The sequence below is a fragment of the Globicephala melas genome, chromosome 12, assembly GCF_963455315.2.
Source record: "Globicephala melas chromosome 12, mGloMel1.2, whole genome shotgun sequence".
In the NCBI taxonomy this organism is placed as follows: Eukaryota; Metazoa; Chordata; class Mammalia; order Artiodactyla; family Delphinidae; genus Globicephala; species Globicephala melas.
In genome coordinates this window covers 78,964,728-78,983,627 of record NC_083325.1, presented here as the reverse complement: position 1 = coordinate 78,983,627, position 18,900 = coordinate 78,964,728, and the positions used below count along the sequence as shown (strand labels likewise).

The window sequence follows — 18,900 nt, the reverse complement described above, 5'->3', positions numbered from 1 at the left end:
AGAGGCTCTGGTCTCTAGTCCACGTGTGCGCTGGTTCTTGCTCCTGTCTTGGCAATGCCCGCAGGCGACACCTGGTGGTGCTTACTTCCCCCTCCCTCCTTTGGAAGACAACTTCCCACTTAGTGTCAGCTGCACTCCCATGGACAGATTCCTCCCCAGCAAATCCTCCCAGACACCTGAAGGGGAAGCTCCCTAAACTAGGCTCGCCTACACCAGGGGGAATATTTTCTTTTCAGTCCTGGCCACGGTTCCTTATCTACCAGCCTTCATGCTGGTGGGGGGCTCCCTACTTATCAGCCCCTGGGGTTTTCCGACCCCCCAACCTCAGTTCACGGCCACCCTAGCAACAGGCATCCAGCTGGCCCATCCATCCCACCTTTCCCTGCCCACCAGCCTTGGCTACTGTGGACCAGCCGTGGCCTCAGGCATTCCAGCGAACTGCTTGTCCGCCCAATGTGCTGCAACCACTCCTTGTCCAACGAAGCCTGAATCCCGGCCCAGGGGGAGCCCTCCCTTCCGAGTTTGTTCCCTCCTTGGGTACATGCCGTTCAGCCCCAGGGTATTCCTTAGAGTTCTCTTTGCCCTCATATAGTAAATCTCTTGTTGCTAGAAAATATTAATTCTCCATATTAAAACTGTTCCTGTTCAAATTACTGTGTGGTTCCTGGCTTCTGACAGGACCCTGACTGATGGAGGTGAACAGAGGTTAACTGAGGTAGATGAAGGGAAAGGATTAGGCCAAGACCAGGCAGCTGGCTGGTTTAGCAGTGAATATTTGGTCACATGTCTTCTGCACCAACGTCTAGCTGCAGGGCCGACAGAACCTGATAGATAATTTTTCAAGGTAGAATAAAACACTTCACATAGAAAAGTCAGCAGTGAAAAGTACTCCAACATGAAGCCCTACAGCCAAAAGTTTTTCCATAAGTTTGAATTTTACTGCATGTTCCCCAAAATCTTAAACATACCAAGTAATTCTGAATTGAAGCAATGTTGACAGCTGACTTCCTCCACTGCCTCTGATACACCAGGTCAGTATCCAGGCCGTAGGTCTGAGCCAGAGACAAGGCTTCTTCATACTCTTCACTTTCGATCTTTGGACAAGGAAATGGAACACGAATGTGACATTACTGAGCAGTCTGCGTGTCAAAATGATGACAGAATGAACGATGACAGCGTAGGTCACTCCTAACCACCTTCATGTGCACTGTGGCCCCAGAAGCTCACGAACGTGACAAGGGGCGGAGAGATCAAGTATTTCTTTTAAGAGCTTTAACAGAAAGATGAGAAACAGAGGTGAAATACCCATGGTTATAAAGTAAAATGGCAAAACCAGGACCAGCAGGGCGGCCCGACTCCTCCTCCAGGACTCCGCTTGTGACAGTGCAGCACAGACACGTGGAATACTCAGTGTTGATCAAATCTGCTTCCCAAGCAAACCCCAGACTAGAAAGCAAGTCTGCGCTTCTTCCCTCATCTGCTGCAGTCTGAGGAGACGGCTGTACTTCAACACAGAGGAAGTGAGAGCTGAAGGCCACACGAAGTGGAGCGAAAACCTGGGCGGAGCCAAGCGTACAATCGGTCCACACGAACTCACCTCCCACCCACTGCTCTGACTGTGACTGCGCAGGCGCAAAGACCAGCATTATTCTCAGCAGCTTTACCATACTGATACAGCTAAGACGTCAACGATAATAACAATCTCTCTTTAAATTTCTTCCTTTATTAAAAAAAAAGTTTTTTCTCAATAGAGGCAAATCACATCTGATGCTGTGACCGTGGATAGTAAGGGGACACCCTCACCTTCCTCTGGTAGAGCTCCTCTGGGGTCGTAGACCGCAGGCTCACCAGGCGGTAGTTTTTAGTAATGGTTCGCGGGCGTTTCCGGGCTGGTGCGAAGCGCTCCATCTCGGTCACTAAGTACAAGCCCTGTTTTATATAACCAAAGTAGCGAGCCTTGGCAGATGTCTCCTGATCGGAATCCGAATCCTCTTCTCCTTCACCTTCTTCTCCCGCCCTCGTCTCCAAACGAGATCGTTTGGGGGCAAGTTTAATCTCGCACTGAATTGAAAAAGGAGATGTTAAGTGAATAGTGAGGAACTAAAGGTAAGTTTTTAGAGCTAATGAGAAAAATATTTTTAATTCTACTCTGGTTTGATTCATTACATCAGCCGTGGGATTAAATCTAAGAATGGAATTCAAAGAAACCCAACAACAAATGCTATATATTTACATCAATAGCTCCAGAAATAAGCACAGAAGTTATTGGCTCCAAATCTCTAAAACTAAAGCCTGTTTTAATAACAGGTCATTAATACGGTCTTGTAAAATATATACCTGGTAATTACTTTAGGGAAATAAAGGAGTTGAGAATGTTAATTTCTTTCTTTTTGATATTTTTGTACCTGCTGTGAAAAGACGATTTTTTCCATCTATTTAGCAACATGAACCTGAAGGTATTTATTTGCTTTATCAAGCATAGCTCCCCAGCTTTTAAACAATGTCTTCACAAAGTTCTGAGTCTGAAGGCTGCCTGCTAACGATAACTTTCATTCCAGACCTAACACAGCTGCCTTCGATTTTAAGCCCTGGTTCTCTTTAAAGCACATCTTTAGACTCGGTACCGAACTTAGGGGGAGAAGACATTTGTCAGTCTGCACTGAAGTGAAGGCTATTGAAGGCCATTACCTTGAAAGACTTAAAATAATTTTAAATGACCAAAACATAACTTTAAAATATTAGCCTCTTTTCAAAATTTTTGTCATGATAAACAAGTTTTTCTTAATAAAAGAACCAAAAGTTTTAAGCTGTCATATTTCATAGGAATAGGTTAAAGACTGCATTTCTTAGGTAGTGATATTATTTATATTTTTAAGATAACTAATCCAGGAAAAAGAAAAAAGCTATCATGTCAATGAGGAAGAAAGGCTTTACAGAGAGCAAAATGACCCTAAATGTTCTTCATTCTTATACAAATGCACTTTTTTAAATTGTCTAAACAATAGATCTTTTTTATACTGCACTCAAGTTCTGATTCCAATAACAAATTTTTCTTTTTAAAGACAAGATTAAATAATGGGATAACCAAAATTAAAATCAGATATTTAGATTTTGGGGGTAATAAATGTTTACTCTCAAACACACTGATTGCTTTAAAAGGGAAAGCATTACCTCCAAAATCAAAAATCCCCCATCATGGGTAGCAGTGACTTGAGGGGATGGTTCAAACCATTCACAGGATTTTCCCAGTAAATTCTTCAAAGTTTTCACCGACGAAACAGTCAGAGCACCAGAGCAGCGAGCCAAAATCACTGCACTGTTCACCCACCAATTCACATCTATCAGTGGGTAAAAGGACTCTTTATCTAATGGGGGGAAAAGTAAATCAATACAAATCCATCCATCAATGTGGTTTAAATACAACACACTTAGTCCAATAATCAATTTTAAAACCATGTGAGTCCTAAAGGTACGACAAATAATAAGAAAAATTAAAATGTAAGTCACCACTCAGATTTTTACTCAAGTAGAAGATACAAAACGGTAATTTATTTAATGAACATCTGAATGCCAACAATTTGCCAAAGTCCAAAGTTCTAGGGATGCAGAGGTAAATATATTAAGGTCTTTCTGCTCAAAAAATGAAAAATATTCAGAGATATGTCACCATTTTCAACATATAAAAAAAAGGTAGGTGTGTACTGAGAAATGGCAGACTCAGGAAGAACTCTGACCTTCCTCTGGAGCAGGTCCTAAGATCCTCATGTGAGAGGTACCTTTTTTATATCTGGAGGAAAGGAGCATCCTTATCTCCAAAGATGGAGGGAAGCCAAGAAAAATGGAAACAAACAGGCCTTGCTAAGTTCCTCCCAGTTTACTACCCTTAGCTCAGACCCTTTTGTCTCTCATGTCTTTCTACAACTTTCCACTCTTCACCCAACCTAGTATAAAACTGATCAGGTGTAACTGTTCCTCAGGTCTTCATTTCCTTATGAAGGCTCCTGTGTCCCTAAAACATATTAAGTAAATGTGTATGCTTTTTTCTTTTTGTTAGTCCAATTTACTGGGTCTCAGCTGGAGAATCTAGTAGGGTAGTAGGAAAAAGAACTTTTTCCTCCTCTATACTTGCAACTAATCAGAAAGAGGAAAACATATTCAAGACCAGTAAGGAACTGCAGGGGTTGGGGGAGGGTGGATAGAACTGAACTGTGGTTCACCAAATTGAGGCATTCAAAAGGAAATGGCGGGGCTTCCCTGGTGGCGCAGTGGTTGGGAGTCCGCCTGCCGATGCAGGGGACACGGGTTCGTGCCCCGGTCCGGGAGGATCCCACATGCCGCGGAGCGGCTGGGCCCGTGGGCCATGGCCGCTGAGGCTGCGCGTCCAGAGCCTCTGTTCCGCAATGGGAGAGGCCACAACAGTGAGAGGCCCGCGTACCGCAAAAAAAAAAAAAAAAAGGAAATGGCATGATATTTACTATAATTTTATTGCCCTTTTATACCACTTGTTCCACTAAGGATCTGACGAGGTTTAAAGGTAATACATACAAAGTACACCGTAAATTTTAAAATATATGTAAACATTTGACTAAGGAGATAGAGATTCTAAAATAGGAGGTCAATGGAATTCCCTGGCAGTCCAGCAGTTAGGACTGGGCACTTTCACTGCCGTGGGCACGAGTTCGATCCCTGGTTGAGGAACGAAGATCCCAGAAGCCGCGCAGCACGGCCAAATTAAAAATAAAATAAAATAGGAGGTTAACTCCATGAGAATAACTCATTATTTTAATTAAAAAACAAAAACCATGAAAACTCAACATTTTCTTCCGATTTAAGCCTAAAGCAATCTATATAAATAAGGAGTTCCAAGAAAACATGAAAAGCAGTGTTCCTAGGCTTACAGCTTAATGTAATGCGGGATGGAAAGGAGCAAATCATTTAAATATGCAGCCAACCTTCTAATTTGACAAATTATATTTTTTCTCAGAAATGTTTTTCTGAATGAGTATTTCGGATGATTATTTAACAAAAGCGAATACGTGAACATGACACGTGATATTAACAAATCAATACTTTCAGGGTCTTTAAATGTGAATTAGAAGCATAATTTAATAAAGATTTTGAACCTTGTAACTATCACTAATTTCATAGGAGACACTTAAAAATTCAGCAGTGTTTAACTTGGGGAGTTTCACCTGAAGAAAAAGGAACCAATTACTGAAAGTAACTCTTAACATTTTAATTTTTGTTTTTAATTTTAATCTACCAATTAAATAATCACTATTGCTTTTAATTAAATGTAAATACTGGGTTTCTTTTCTATTTATAAAAGTAATACATGCTCACTGCTAAAAAAAAAAAATGCTTATATATGGAGATGTATGAAAAGAAAGAGAAGGTCCCTCCAACCTCTCATTACCTACCGTCTACCACACCGGCACCCCAGCCCCAAAGATAACTACTCAGAGTCTACCCTTTGAGGAGTCCCTTTCTGCTATCCCCTCCATGCTCATTTACAAAGGAGCACACTTACGAGCTTTGAACTCAGTGTGCCAACTCCACGCTGGCCTGCGGAGGGAGAGCTATGCTGCATGCCACAGGCTCTGCCTCAGCCTTGGGAAAACTCAAAATATTATCCTGACGGTCAGCAAGCTGGATCTGTTGCCTTGTCCCCGTCCTATGAAATCTTGGTGTTCCTTCCAAAGTGAAGCAGAAGTATCTAGAGACTTTTTTATATGTAGGGTAGCCGAATATGCCACCCCAAAATGTGCCACTGTGGCATAATGATTATTTTGGGCTAGAGGCCACTGAGAAGAAGCAGACACAAGAAAAGCTCCCTGCCCTCTACCTATTTGCGTAAAAGTAGGACATAAATTTACAAAGTTGTTCCCCTCTCTGCTCTCTACCACGAAGGACAAGAGTTCTTCACTGGAGACAAATTTAGACCCTTATGAGCCCAGAGATAGCACCGAAGGAATCTACATAACTAACTACTGCTTATCTTCCATTACTTTCCCCACATACTTGCCTTCCCACAATTTGCCACTCCTAGAAACTCCAACTGCTTTTCCTTTGTCTTGTCACTTCCCTAAAAATTGACTGTTTCTTTGTTTAGATGCTGTATAAGCACAATTTCCAACCATCCCTCGGAGTTACTCATCCCTGGGTACCCCCGTGTATAAACTCAGTGTACATGCTAATAAACTTCTGCTTGCTTTTCTCTTATTAATCTGTCTTTTGTCAATCTAATTTTACAGATCCCCAGCCAGAGAACCTAGGATAGTAGAAAGAAAAGGAGTTTTCCCTCCCCTATATATATCATACCATCTAAAAAGCACCTTTACTAAACAACACGAGTCTCTTAAGGTTTTAATCATCATACATCATAAAACTCACCTTTGATTTTTTTTCTCTTCTCAGCAGAGAGTCTCCAATCAGGATTAAGGTCATCATAGCCTGGCTGAATTTGAAAAACAGGACATAAATTCTTGGATCAACAAGGTAAGAAAATTATGAGAACATCACCAAGAACTTTGGATTTTTTTTTTAACAAAATACAGAAATGTTGCTTTCCTTTCATCTCTTAGTTACACCTAGTTGAAATCTATTCCTCTCCAAGATCTTGAAAAGCAATTGTTCTTATACCTAAGATGTGCACATGCAAGTACTGTGACTCAATTTAATGAAGAAAGGAGCATGAATAAGAACCGTGATGGCAAGCATACGATTCATACAAATGAAAGCAGGATACGCTAACAATTCTGCACGCACGCACACACACGCACACACACGCACACACGCACAACTGCACACTGGGAGAACAGCCATGCTGTTGTGAATGAAACACCAGCTTGGATGTAAGAGCTACCCTGCTGCTCGTAAGGCAAGCAACCCTCCAGGTCTCAGTTCCCGCAGCTCTGAGGTTGGACTCCACAACTTCCGTGTCATCCCCAGTTCTAACTTTCTATGACTGAAAACCTATTGTACTAAGTCAAAAAATATAACCATGCAATCCTCAAATTCAATACATTCGCAGTCTAATCTCATGGCAACACAATGCCCTGCCCACCTTTGTGCACGTCAGGACACACCACGATCTCTCAAGCATCACAAAACAACAGAGATTAAGCCACTGCCAGACATTTCCCAGGCCCACGTTAACTCCATAACCTCCAGAATCACAATAGTATGGGGGGAAAAACAACAAAATATCAGTTGGGGGTTATCTGAAATCTTAAGCCTAAAAAAAGTGATGCTGTACTTATGTCAAAATGTGCTTTTTCATCTTATGCAACAGAATATGCATATATGTTTTATTAACAAGTTATCAGTGGCTTATACATTACGGTATTAAAACTGATATTTCTTTCCATACCCTGAGAGAACTTTCTGCTCTCCACTACTATAAGTCGCCCAGAGCAGACCCTGAGAACAGAAGATATAATTCGTTAACTCTGTCAGAAAAAAGTTGCCATAAAAGGCTATTTATATACTAGGCGAAGAAATGGATTGTCCTTAAGTATTAAAAAAAAAATTAAGTTTCAAAAAATTAGAATAAGGTACGTATTACTGAAAATAATCAACTAAATTAAAATCTTATTTGACCATTACAAGGCACCTTAGAAGTTTCAGTAGCTCCGAACCACCAGCTGCACCTCCACCAACAGCACCAGAGGCGTGCCAGCATTTGTTTACGTGATGCCATGTGTGCCCCCCCACGTACACTCTGGAGTACACAAGGAAAGTACGGGATAACACTTTAAAACTTTAAGCCCCACAAACAACAACAATTATGATTCAGCCTTGGGTAAATTTAAGGACGTCTAGATTACAAAGAAATTTAACAAGAACTCGAGAAAAAAATGTAAAAAGAAGTCCTCTCATTGGCATAAGCACTTTGAGAATTCAAAGTGTGCTTGTCTTCATCCAAGTCAACGATGAGCAAGAGGACCATGAACAAGCGGTACTAGTCTAGTAGAGCCAATCTCCACACTCTGGGACTAGACTGTTCCATGTAGATTGCTTAAATAATGGGTATCTCTTGTGAAACCAATTTTAAACCCAAGGTGAAGATTTGTTCCTCTGTATTCAGGACTGTTAGTCATCCTTGTACTCCCACATCTATCAGTGCCCACCCCTGTCACAGTAGTAAAATGCTGAATGAGGGAATGAACTAATTAATCCTTTGAATCACTGAGCTCTAAGTAGAATGTCTAAACTATAGAAAAATCAGTTGACATAGTACAAATATTCCTACACCTTCTCAAAAGTGTGGTTTCTTCTATTTGGTCAATGAATACTGTGCACTTACACTATGAAAGAAAAAAGAAAAAAAAAATCAGACATTATACGCCCTCTACTCAAGCACACAGATGGCTAAGAAGTGGGTATAACTAACTGTAACCAAAGGTCAAATTTGATAACTGCCCAAAAATGAGGTATAGAGAAAAGTGCTAAGGGTCTTCAAAGGATCAAGAGATCATTTTGGATATGGGCTTGTGAAAGATGAAGGGAGTTCAAGAGGATCAAAGAAAGCCTGATGGTGATATATATGTTTATGGCTGGATAAGACCTGGATGTGGAAAATGGGTGGAGGACAACATTCCAGTGGGAGACCACAGTGTGCACAGAAGGACACAGGTAGGGAAAGACTAAGCTTATTCAGGAAAAAAAAGTAGGCCAGGGGCTTCCCTGATGGCACAGTGATTGAGAGTCTGCCTGCAGATGCAGGGGACGCGGGTTCATGCCCCGGTCTGGGAAGATTCCACATGACGCGGAGCGGCTGGGCCCGTGAGCCATGGCCACTGAGCCTGCACGTCTGGAGCCTGTGCTCCGCAATGGGAGAGGCCACAACAGTGAGAGGCCCGCGTACCGGGGGGGAAAAAAAAAAAAAAAAAGTAGGCCAAAGTACGGGACTACAACGCATCATATTCTAATTATATGCATTTTTGTTTGTTTTAGGGTTTGGGAGGGAGGAGAGGATTAATGAAATCTTTTTTTTTCATTGTGGTGAAATTAACATAAAATTAACCATTTTTAAATGAATAATTCAGTGGTATTGAGTACGTTCACAATGTCTGCCACCTCCATCTAGTTACGAAACATTTTTATCCCTTCAAAATAAAGCTTGGGCATTAAGCAGTTACCCCCTTTCCCCTTTCCCCAGCCACAGCCACCACCAATGTGCCCTCGATCTCTGTGGATTTACCTATTCTGGGTATTTTGTACAAATGAATTCAAACAACCTTTTGTGTCTGGCTTCTTTCATTTATCATAATGTTCTCAAGGGCCATCCAAGTTGTGGCATGGATTGGTAGTTCATTCCTTTTTTATGGCTGCATAATATTCTATCGCAAGTATATACCACAATTTGTCCATCCTTCTGTTAGCAGACATTTGGGTTGTTTCCAGCTTGTGGCTGCTGTGAACATGTATGTGAATGTACTTGTTTGACTACCTGTTTTAAATTCTTTGGGGTATATACCTGTCTGTACTTTTGCCTTAGAAGTACACAGCAATTCAGTCTATATATCTGAACTAAGCGTTCAACTTCACAGTATGTGGGAGTTTGATGAAATTATCTGTACAGTATATTTAAGAAAGAAGCCCAAACAAAATCCCAAACTTACCTCTGCCTCAGGCAGAGGTGGCCTGCCAGACCAGCAACCTGACAGCTTGTCCCTTGCTGCTTTCTATACTGACATTCCCACTGCTCCCCTGATACTATTCAAACTGGCCCCAACTTACCACCCTTCAGAGCCAAGGACCCTGTGAGGAGAACCATGATCTGGCTGTGCTTTATGACATCTGATTCAAACGCTGCAGGCTGCTACTTTGAAGACAGGATCACCAAGCTCCCAAGTCCCCCACGAAAGCGGGGGGTGGGGGGTACTCAGTCCCAGTACTATGTTGATATATCCTGAGCAGCAGCCTCCATGCCACTCCTCTCTGCATGACGTGCTACCGTATGTCTGAAAACAGCCTCAGGTGCCCTCACTTTACAGGGCAGCAGTGGCCTAGAGGAGGATGTCCTAAGGATACAGTTATAGATTTTGTTCAGAGAGGCTATTATGGCTAAAGCACACAGCTTACATCTGTTTTCTTCAGATTTAAGGATTTTATTTGCTGACTTTTCTTTTTCTTTTTTTACAGCTGGAAGCTAAATATAACAAAGACCTTGTTGCCAACAGCATAAAAGAAACCTTTAAATGTTTATTCATTCCACAAACATTTATTATTAGTATTTAATACACCAAGTCCTTTGTTAGCTCTCAGGGAAGAAATGTATATTCAATTCAGTGCCTCCTCTCAAAGAGCTGACAGTCTAGTGAAGTTGTGAAAACAGCTGTGGTTTAGATCACTATTAATGACATGAACTGTTATCTTCCCATTTATCCTTCACTGATTCATCCACTTAACAAAATTAGGCCAGTACCTACTATGTGTCAAAGAGAAAATACAATCAAATGGAAAAGGTTAGTTTTGTGTCTACTACATCCAAGTAAGTACAGATAAGCAATAAAGCTTCTTCAGAGAACAATTAAGGCCAAAAATGAGATGTAAATATATAAACATAACATACGGGAAATGTTTGAACTGAAAATCAGTTTGGCAATTTTACTATATATTCCAAACATGAACAAAACTTAATACAGATTTCTAGCCAGATGGATTTTCATACTGATAATGAAAGCCAAAGTATCTAATCAACTAAAAACTGGACAGAAGTAAATCAGAATGGGCACTTGCAAACTATCTTCAATCATTAGATTCTACAGAGAAAATACTCATTCAAACAAAGCATATTATGAAAACTAATAAAGTAGCGTATTGCTTGAAGAAAGGCCCAGATGAGCTGAATTCACAATTTGGTAAAAGACTCTAAGTCTGTATAGTGCAACAGAAACATTAGCTTTTTTCTCAGGCAATGTTTAAGGTAAAGTTATAAGCTAACTATACACTATATATTATATACTCTATTTTAAACTAATTGGCTTTCCGTTCATTCCCCAGAGTAGTCACAAAGAAATCCAAAGCCTGTCCTACCTGGCTGACCCAAGGTCACTTGACTAAACTGGACAAATGAGAAAAGAGCAGCTGTCTTAAGCGTTTTTCAGCTGTTTAAGAGTTCTTCAGTGATTTTCAGCCAGTGATGAATACGCAAAGTGACACCATACATTTGGTAAGTGACAATATTATACCTCTCGCTTATTAATATCACATTCCCAGTGTCTCTACATAATGAACTGCACAACTCCAGGTGTCATTCGTATAAACCACACGGGCGATCTCTCCCTGTTTTCCATTAACATCTTAACTAGTACCCAATCTGCCCACTTGAAGTCAGTATTTCTAAATATAAGCACTGTAAGAAGATTCTCTGGAAAAAAGTCTTGACCTACGAAGTCAGAGGACCTGAGTCAAAATGGAACATTGATTCTAACATTTAGTTATCTAAGTTAATTTCTTTTAGCACTACTCCCATCTCTTAAAACGAGTATAGAAACATTTTTTATTTAACAGGGTTTTTTGTGAAGTAAATGAGAGAGATGAAAATTGCTGTTGATAGCCAAGCCTTACTATACAAACACTACTTATTCCCAACAATCCCCCTCCCCAAAACCACCAACTGAAGTAGGCACCATTCCTCTGAGCTTATCTTCTCATAATATTAACATGTTATTTTATTAATGTGTTTATAATTTCCCTTGCAAGACTATGAATGTCCTAAGGGCAAGGACTGTGACTTACTGCATTTTCTACTGTAGTACTTGGTAGAGATTCAAATACTTGAACTTTATTATTTTACGATAATTATTCTGAATCAAGTAACAACCTACCCTTGATAGCACTGTTACATGCAAACTTTATAACATTTACTCTAATGCACTATTACTTTTATTTAAGTATAGTTTATGTACAATATTATATGTTACGGGTGTACAACACAGTGGTTCACAATTTTTAAAGGTTATACTCCACTTACAGTTATTATAAAATACTGGCTATATTCCCTGCGTTGTACAATATATCCTTGTAGCTTATTTCATACATAATAGCTTGTACCTCTTAATCCCCTACACATATCTTGCCCCTCCCCTCTTCCTTCTCACTACTGGTAACCACTAGTTTGTTCTCTATAGCTGACTAGTACACTAGATTTTAATTACTCTCTTCATACATTAAAGTCAAATCTAAAATGTCCAAATATCCAATGTGATTCATCCCCGGAATATAGGTGAAAGGCTCAAACAAAGTATGGTTGTTCAAACTTCTTTTGCTGGACAAGGAGTTACCACCCTCACCTCATGTCACCACATCATAAGTACTGTGATATGATATCTATCATAAAGTTAAGGGTTCACCAATGACAGACTTTCTCAATTACTTACTCTAGTATCTGGTACACACTAATTAGCTCAAGAGTTCAACACCTCTGAGAGGGCTGAAGAAATCCGTGTTACATTCGCAGAGAAAAAGCATTTGTCTCTGTTCTTTTGAAGGTCACATCAAATAAAGCCTAATAAAAAACCTAACAAACAGGGTTTTTCCCACCTTTTTTAAAGTGTATTTATTTTCTTACATGGTCATGGAAAGAGCGTGGACATCAGAGCCAGAGAGCTATGAAATCAAATCTCAGTTCTCCTGCTGACTTGCTGAAAAACCCTAAGACAAAATTAGTGCTCAGTAAATAATAATAGAGGTTATTATTAGAGTAAATTTTATAAAAGCTGCAAGACTATGTGTACATGCACCTCAACCCTACTGAGCTTTATACGCCTAGATTAAGTGTATCAAAAGAAAGCAGAACATTCTGTGAAAACGATGAAGGCTCACAGGAGTTTGTTTATGATGCAATGAAGTTCACAAAGTAAAACAGAAAGGGTTGGACCAAAGTAGCGAGCAGGAGAGGAGGGCTCAGGGCGCAGGTACAAAGCAGCGGAACGACCAGACTAGAAAAGATGGCAGGTTAAGTGAAGGAGCTTTTGCATTGTGATCACAACCTTTGAACAGATAAAATTAAATGCCCTCCCTGTTCTCAACTTTGGACAAAAATTTATTTTGAGGCTAGCACTGGCAGGGGTCTCAGAGGGCCAAGTGTGTCCTATCCAGCTAGTTTTTCCAGGTGCTGAGCAGCAGCAGGAAAGGGAGGGGTTGGCAGCCACCGGCCTGTAATGGGATGTGCTCTGGAATGAGGATGTGCCGAGCAGCCTTGGTGATGGCAACCAGGTCCATGGTTTTCAGCTCTGTGAGCCCCAAATCCCGTTTTTTTCCAGTTTACTCAAGCATTCAAGGGAGATAATTTATACCAACCAAATCAGAAGAAACTGATAGGTAAGCCCAAAAAGGTGTAAATTATAATAAAAGATACAACTAGCTTGAGGAGTTGTATCATCATACAGTCTGTCTGCAGACTGTAGGGTGGGGGGGAGCACTGAATCAGAACCACAGACGTAAAGTGGAAACTCTTTGAGGTACAACCGAAAAATCAGGCTTCAGCAATTCCTGATGAACTGCCTTCTAAACTCGCAGCATATTTCTGTTCAAAAGACTCTCCCTAAGACAACACTAGAGACAAATTTCTGGCCTGAACTCATGTCCTCCCACCGTGCATCTCTGTTGCCATTTCCAAATTCCCTTCCTTTCTTGTCACATTACCTTTCTCATGGCCTATTCCAAACGACTGAGATATTTACATTTACTCATTCCTGAGTTTCAAGATTTTTTAACAATTTTTGTGTTTTTAATAGAATCATTATAAAAACCCAATGAATAACATTCATGGGCTAAAGAGTAATGAATTATAATGAAACTGATTGGCAACTAACGATAAAAATGTCTAACCAGTTAAAAATTCAAGTATATGCCAATAAGGACTACAAGAGATGCAGGTTATCTTTGCATGTAAAAAAAAAAAAAAAAAGGTACCCATAATTTCAGAAAATGAAACAGCATACTAATGAATTTTTTTAATAGTCCTTGTGCTATATGTACGACATTCTAGGACACTCACAAGATGAAATATTAAGTGTGCTTCAGAACTTGATCAATATTTCTATTCCAAATGACTAATATTCAGTGTTCACCTTTTAAGAAAAAACTTGCTCAAATGCAAAATCTCCCATATATAACAGAACATCAGGGTCTTCCCAAATAACAAAAGCTAAGTATCTTAACATTACACATTGATAACCATGAAAAATGCACGGTACCTTCTGGATCAATGATCTGATGACCCTAGCTGAATACATTAAAAAAACAGTTTTGAGAGCTGGTCCACTCCACTTCTAGAGTGAAGATATAAGTCAACTTAGCTCTCATTTCAGAGGAGACAGAAAGAATGTCCCTCTACTTGGCTACTGAGGTTGATAACTGAGGAGGATCTCTTTCTTCTATTTAGAACAAATCTAGATCCAGTAAGTAAGACAGAGTAGCAGAGATGTGGAGACCAAATTAAATTCAACACGGTGAGGAACTGGGCGGAGGGGAGGCGGGGGGAGGGAATCTTCCTACAATTGTGTCTAAGAGAAAAAATTGAAGAACAGCAAAAACAAATAAATTTAAGTCTGTGAAAAGAGTATGAAAATGTAGAGCCCCTTTCTCTTTTCCTCTATTCTGAGAAATACAAAATACTGTTTGCTTATGAAGAATTCTTTTATAGTGCAGTTTGATGAAATGAAATTCAAAACAATGCTAATAAAAAGACCCTGATCCACTCAGACCTTGCAGGGAATATGCTCCTTTCTTAGAATCACAGAAGTGCCCACCAGAGCTGGTGACAGGATACTCTACAGGGAGGGGGAACGGGGATGTGAGGGAGGAAGAACTAACACTCAAAGTGCTGGCAGGCAAAATTATCTTCAGAGCAGTGAAAGAGTTATAACATAAGCTGTATCTAACTGAGATGATTTTTCTTAAATCTTCACTCTATCACAACGTGTGGCATTAAACGAGCATTATACCTTACCTGCCCATCCTGATTTTAGATTACAATAGACATTGATACTATCCGTCACTAAACAACTCAATTGTTTAATTCTCAAACCCTGTTATTTCCAGACACTAAAAAAATGAACAGTTCTATCTTTCTCTGTATCTTCTCTATCTACCTTTTGAGTAAAGAGACGATAACTCCCTTCAACCTTACGGAAGCCCAGGATTACTAGCACTGCAAGATTTGGAAAGAAGTCTAATCTTTTTACGATATTGACCCTTCAAATCTTTGATATTAGTCAACTTTTGCTGAAAACTTAACATCTCCATTCTGTATTTTTGCAATGAGAAAGGGAGAAATGCAGAGATCAAAGGACAGAGGACACTCAGGATACAGAGTGTCCTGCTCTACAAATTAGTATCAGCACAGAGTGCTACTCTGTTCTTCACTTGTCCTACTACACTGATAATAGTATAATTTAAGTAAAGAATAGGACAGCTTTGGAATGATGAGAATAAGTAATAGCTGTGAGCTACATTTTAAAACATAAAATATCATCAAAATGAAATTAGTATTGTCAGTACTCACCCTTAAGCGAGAATCATTCTAGGAATAATCATAATCAAGAGACACACCTGCTCACTTTGATTCCACTCCCCTTGCTGCTTCAGAGATGGAATGGCCCAGATGCTTAGTTTTCCTGAGAAGTGAACGGCTGCAAGGAGGGTCCCATCTGGAGAAAGTCTCATCTTAAAGATCCCATCCTAGACAATAATTATATTACATTAATGTCAGAGCAAGAGACTTGTAGCCAAATAGAAATAATTTTCAGAATTAACGCTCTTTAGGGGTACCGTATCGTAAATGATCTCTCATAACTAAGGATTCTGACAGCTTCGTAACACTATAAATGTGCTCTGGAATATAAAAAAACAGGACTCTTGCCCTTAAGGAGTTTTTTTAAATCTACTTTATAGTGTTATGATTTACATATAACCCAAAACCCAAATATGTGAGCATTATAAAAAATATTCCTTTATATCACACATAGTTTACCATGAGTTCTCAATATCTTTCATGAGTGGATGTTGACAAAATTATGAATTTCTTGAATTTTGGGTACACACCTTTACAAGAACCTTTAAAAGATTCTCTGCGAACACAATGCCTGGAATACTCTATACCATGGACAGGCCACAAATTCATGCTATGAAAAAGAAGGAAACGGAGAGGGAGAAAGAGAGAGATGAAGGAAAAGAGGGTCCAAATGGTGATGGGAATAAAAGACCGACTAGAGGAAAATGCATTCCTTAATTTAAGAAATACATTAAATGTGTAAGGTATTCCAGACCTGCTGGCAAATTATTCAATTTAAGGATTCTAAGTGTTGCCACAGAACAGAGACATTTTGTACCACACTGATTTTACGTGGCCAACGCCGGGCACACAGAGAAAGACTTGCCTGCCCAGTTCTACTTGTCCAGATAATCTCTCAGTCCTTTCCCATGAGGGTACCAGGTTTGCTCAGTTACCACAAGAGAAACCATCCGAGCAGAGATGTTACCTGCCTACCAACTACAACAGAACCAGGAGAACTGAAAAAACACTAACTAAAGACCTATTTCCCATTCAAGCATTTATTAAGAACAGGGTTTAAGGTAGTTTCCCCACAAAAAACAAAAGAGACCAGAAAATGGCAGTCCACAACCGTATTTCTCCAGAATATTTAGAAAATCGGGCAACATGGGGCCCAAATGGCAATAATCAGATGGGACTAGGTAGTATATGCCCTCTTGAAAGCTTTCCAGTTAGGCAAAACCCCCATCATTCTCTATTATGGCCCCAAGATTACGGCCAAAAGCTGCAGAACTGAAAACTAAAGATGACTGTACTGAAAAACCACAGTTTACAACAGGTTCGATTCACTATATTATCTACCTGGCCTCTGGTAGACAGAGTCTAAGTCCTCAGGTCTAAAATGACTAAGGCACATTAGCCATCAAAGACAAAGAGAACAACTTCAGGAAGTGAGGAACACTGCTGCGGGAGTGGATAGACAAGAAGATCAGCATCTGCTAATCTCCTCGCTGAGGACTAAAATCACTTTAACGAGATGTAACAGGTCTATCCCACAGTGTCATAATTTAATGTAAGAAAGACTAAAATACAAGTGCCTGGGAAGGAGAAGCAATAAAAGCAAAAGGACTTTAAGCAAAATTTTAAATACATCAGCTCTTTTCCTCTGTGATGGAGACGGGGGAATGAGTAGAAGATGAAGGACCTGGCATCTTCCTTTCACAACTCTAAAGTCAATTAGCTCTATGGTTTTGCACAAGATGGGCCTCCGAAGCATAGATTTGCATTAATTAAATGAACTCTCAGGGCTTCCCTGGTGGCACAGTGGTTAAGAATCTACCTGCCAAGGCAGGGGACACGAGTTTTTGCCCTGGTCCAGGAAGATCCCATGTGCTGCGGAGCAACTAAGCCCGTGCGCCACAACTACTGAGCCTGTGCTCTAGAGCCCGCGAGCCACAACTACTGAAGCCCGCGTGCCACAACTACTGAAGCCCGCGCGCCTAGAGACCGTGCTCTGCAACGAAAGAAGCCACCGCAGCGAGAAGCCTGCACACCGCAACGAAGACTAGCCCCAGCTCGCGGCAACTAGAGAAAGCCCACGCACAGTAATGAAGACCCAACACAGCCAAAAATAAAAATAAATTAAGAAACAAACCCTCTCCACCCATCCTTTAGAGTTTCAGATGTCGAAACTGAAGACGTGAAGGGTTATAATACTTGCCCAAGATCATCATTCAGTGTTAGGTAGCAAAAGCTGAACCAGATGCAGCGTCTTCCATCCCCCTCCACGTGCCCTGATGGCACCATGATCACGGCCCTCACCTGGGCCAAAGCCTTTCTAGTAGTGACAGGCATGCTTCTCAGTAGAAATTATGACCAAGTATACATTATGATTTCAACACCTGAACAGTTAGTCACGTGGGATCTGTATGGTAACCTGCAGGTACACCATACGTTCCATTAAACGACCCCACTAAAAGTGCTCTGAAAGCAAGTAGGAGGTTTATGGATCTCTTCAACAAAAAACAAACCAAAAAATGTACACTGAATAATGTGAATAATTTAACAACAGCATTATGACCAGGGAAATAATGAGTGAATATGCTAAATTTCCTTTTGTTTTCATTCCTCCCTTCCTTCCTTCCATCCTTCCTCCATGCTTAAGTAATAAATATATTAACTAAAATGTTAACCATTTGCTTTTTTTTCTTCATCCCCTTAGTTTCATTTGATGCCATGACATTCACACTGCAAACTTACCATTCCTTTCCATAAGCATTTTGTTGTAGAAATTTGCACTCACACACACAAAAGTAGAAATTGCTGTATAATAAATATCCAGGGGCCCAACAACCATCTTAAACAAACATCAACATTCCAAGTTTGTCTCACATGTCATTCCCCAATCACCACAATGCCCTCAGGGACCTTTGTCCCCTGGAGGATTTTAAAGCAAATCTCAGACATTACATGCACACACATTAAGTGTACCTTTCTTTCAAGTCCCAAGTTATCTGTTTAACTTGCATAAATATGCACAGTAAGAAGATATGGTTATTAGCAGCAACTGAATTGTAGCCAGCTGATGACACAGACAAGTCACCTATGTTACTTGAGAAACACAGTGATTTCCTTCTAAAATATAAACTCTACTTCTTATTTATAGGAACTTTTCTGAATATCTATAGCATGCAGGGTATTTCTGGCCCAGAAAGTAATTTATTATCCTGACAGTAACTGTGACACAAGATGTAAAGCCACAGTTAGAAAATCCATGCTAAATTCTGTAAGCAGAGTCTACAGTATTTGGAAACCTGAATGCCTATTGGTTGGCAAGGAAGAGAATTCAGGAGTGTATGCTTTGGAAATAGGAGGCAATGGCTTTTCAATCA

The 18,900-nt window shown here is 40.2% G+C and overlaps 1 protein-coding gene across 3 annotated transcripts in view; it reads right to left on the bottom strand.

The window, feature by feature from the left end:
- Positions 1 to 18,900, bottom strand: part of NBAS (NBAS subunit of NRZ tethering complex) — a 339,511-nt gene that overhangs the window by 258,479 nt on the left and 62,132 nt on the right. For all 3 annotated transcript variants that reach the window (XR_009566136.1, XM_030844571.3, XM_030844572.3), the window contains 5 exons: positions 15,568 to 15,696; positions 6,394 to 6,457; positions 3,172 to 3,365; positions 1,804 to 2,061; positions 969 to 1,094 (listed from right to left, as the gene is read on the bottom strand). Coding sequence is in view for 2 of the 3 variants with exons in the window: in XM_030844571.3 (XP_030700431.2) it covers positions 969 to 1,094; positions 1,804 to 2,061; positions 3,172 to 3,365; positions 6,394 to 6,457; positions 15,568 to 15,696 (771 nt within the window). In the remaining variant the exon portion in view is untranslated. The remainder of the gene's footprint in view (positions 1 to 968; positions 1,095 to 1,803; positions 2,062 to 3,171; positions 3,366 to 6,393; positions 6,458 to 15,567; positions 15,697 to 18,900) is intronic.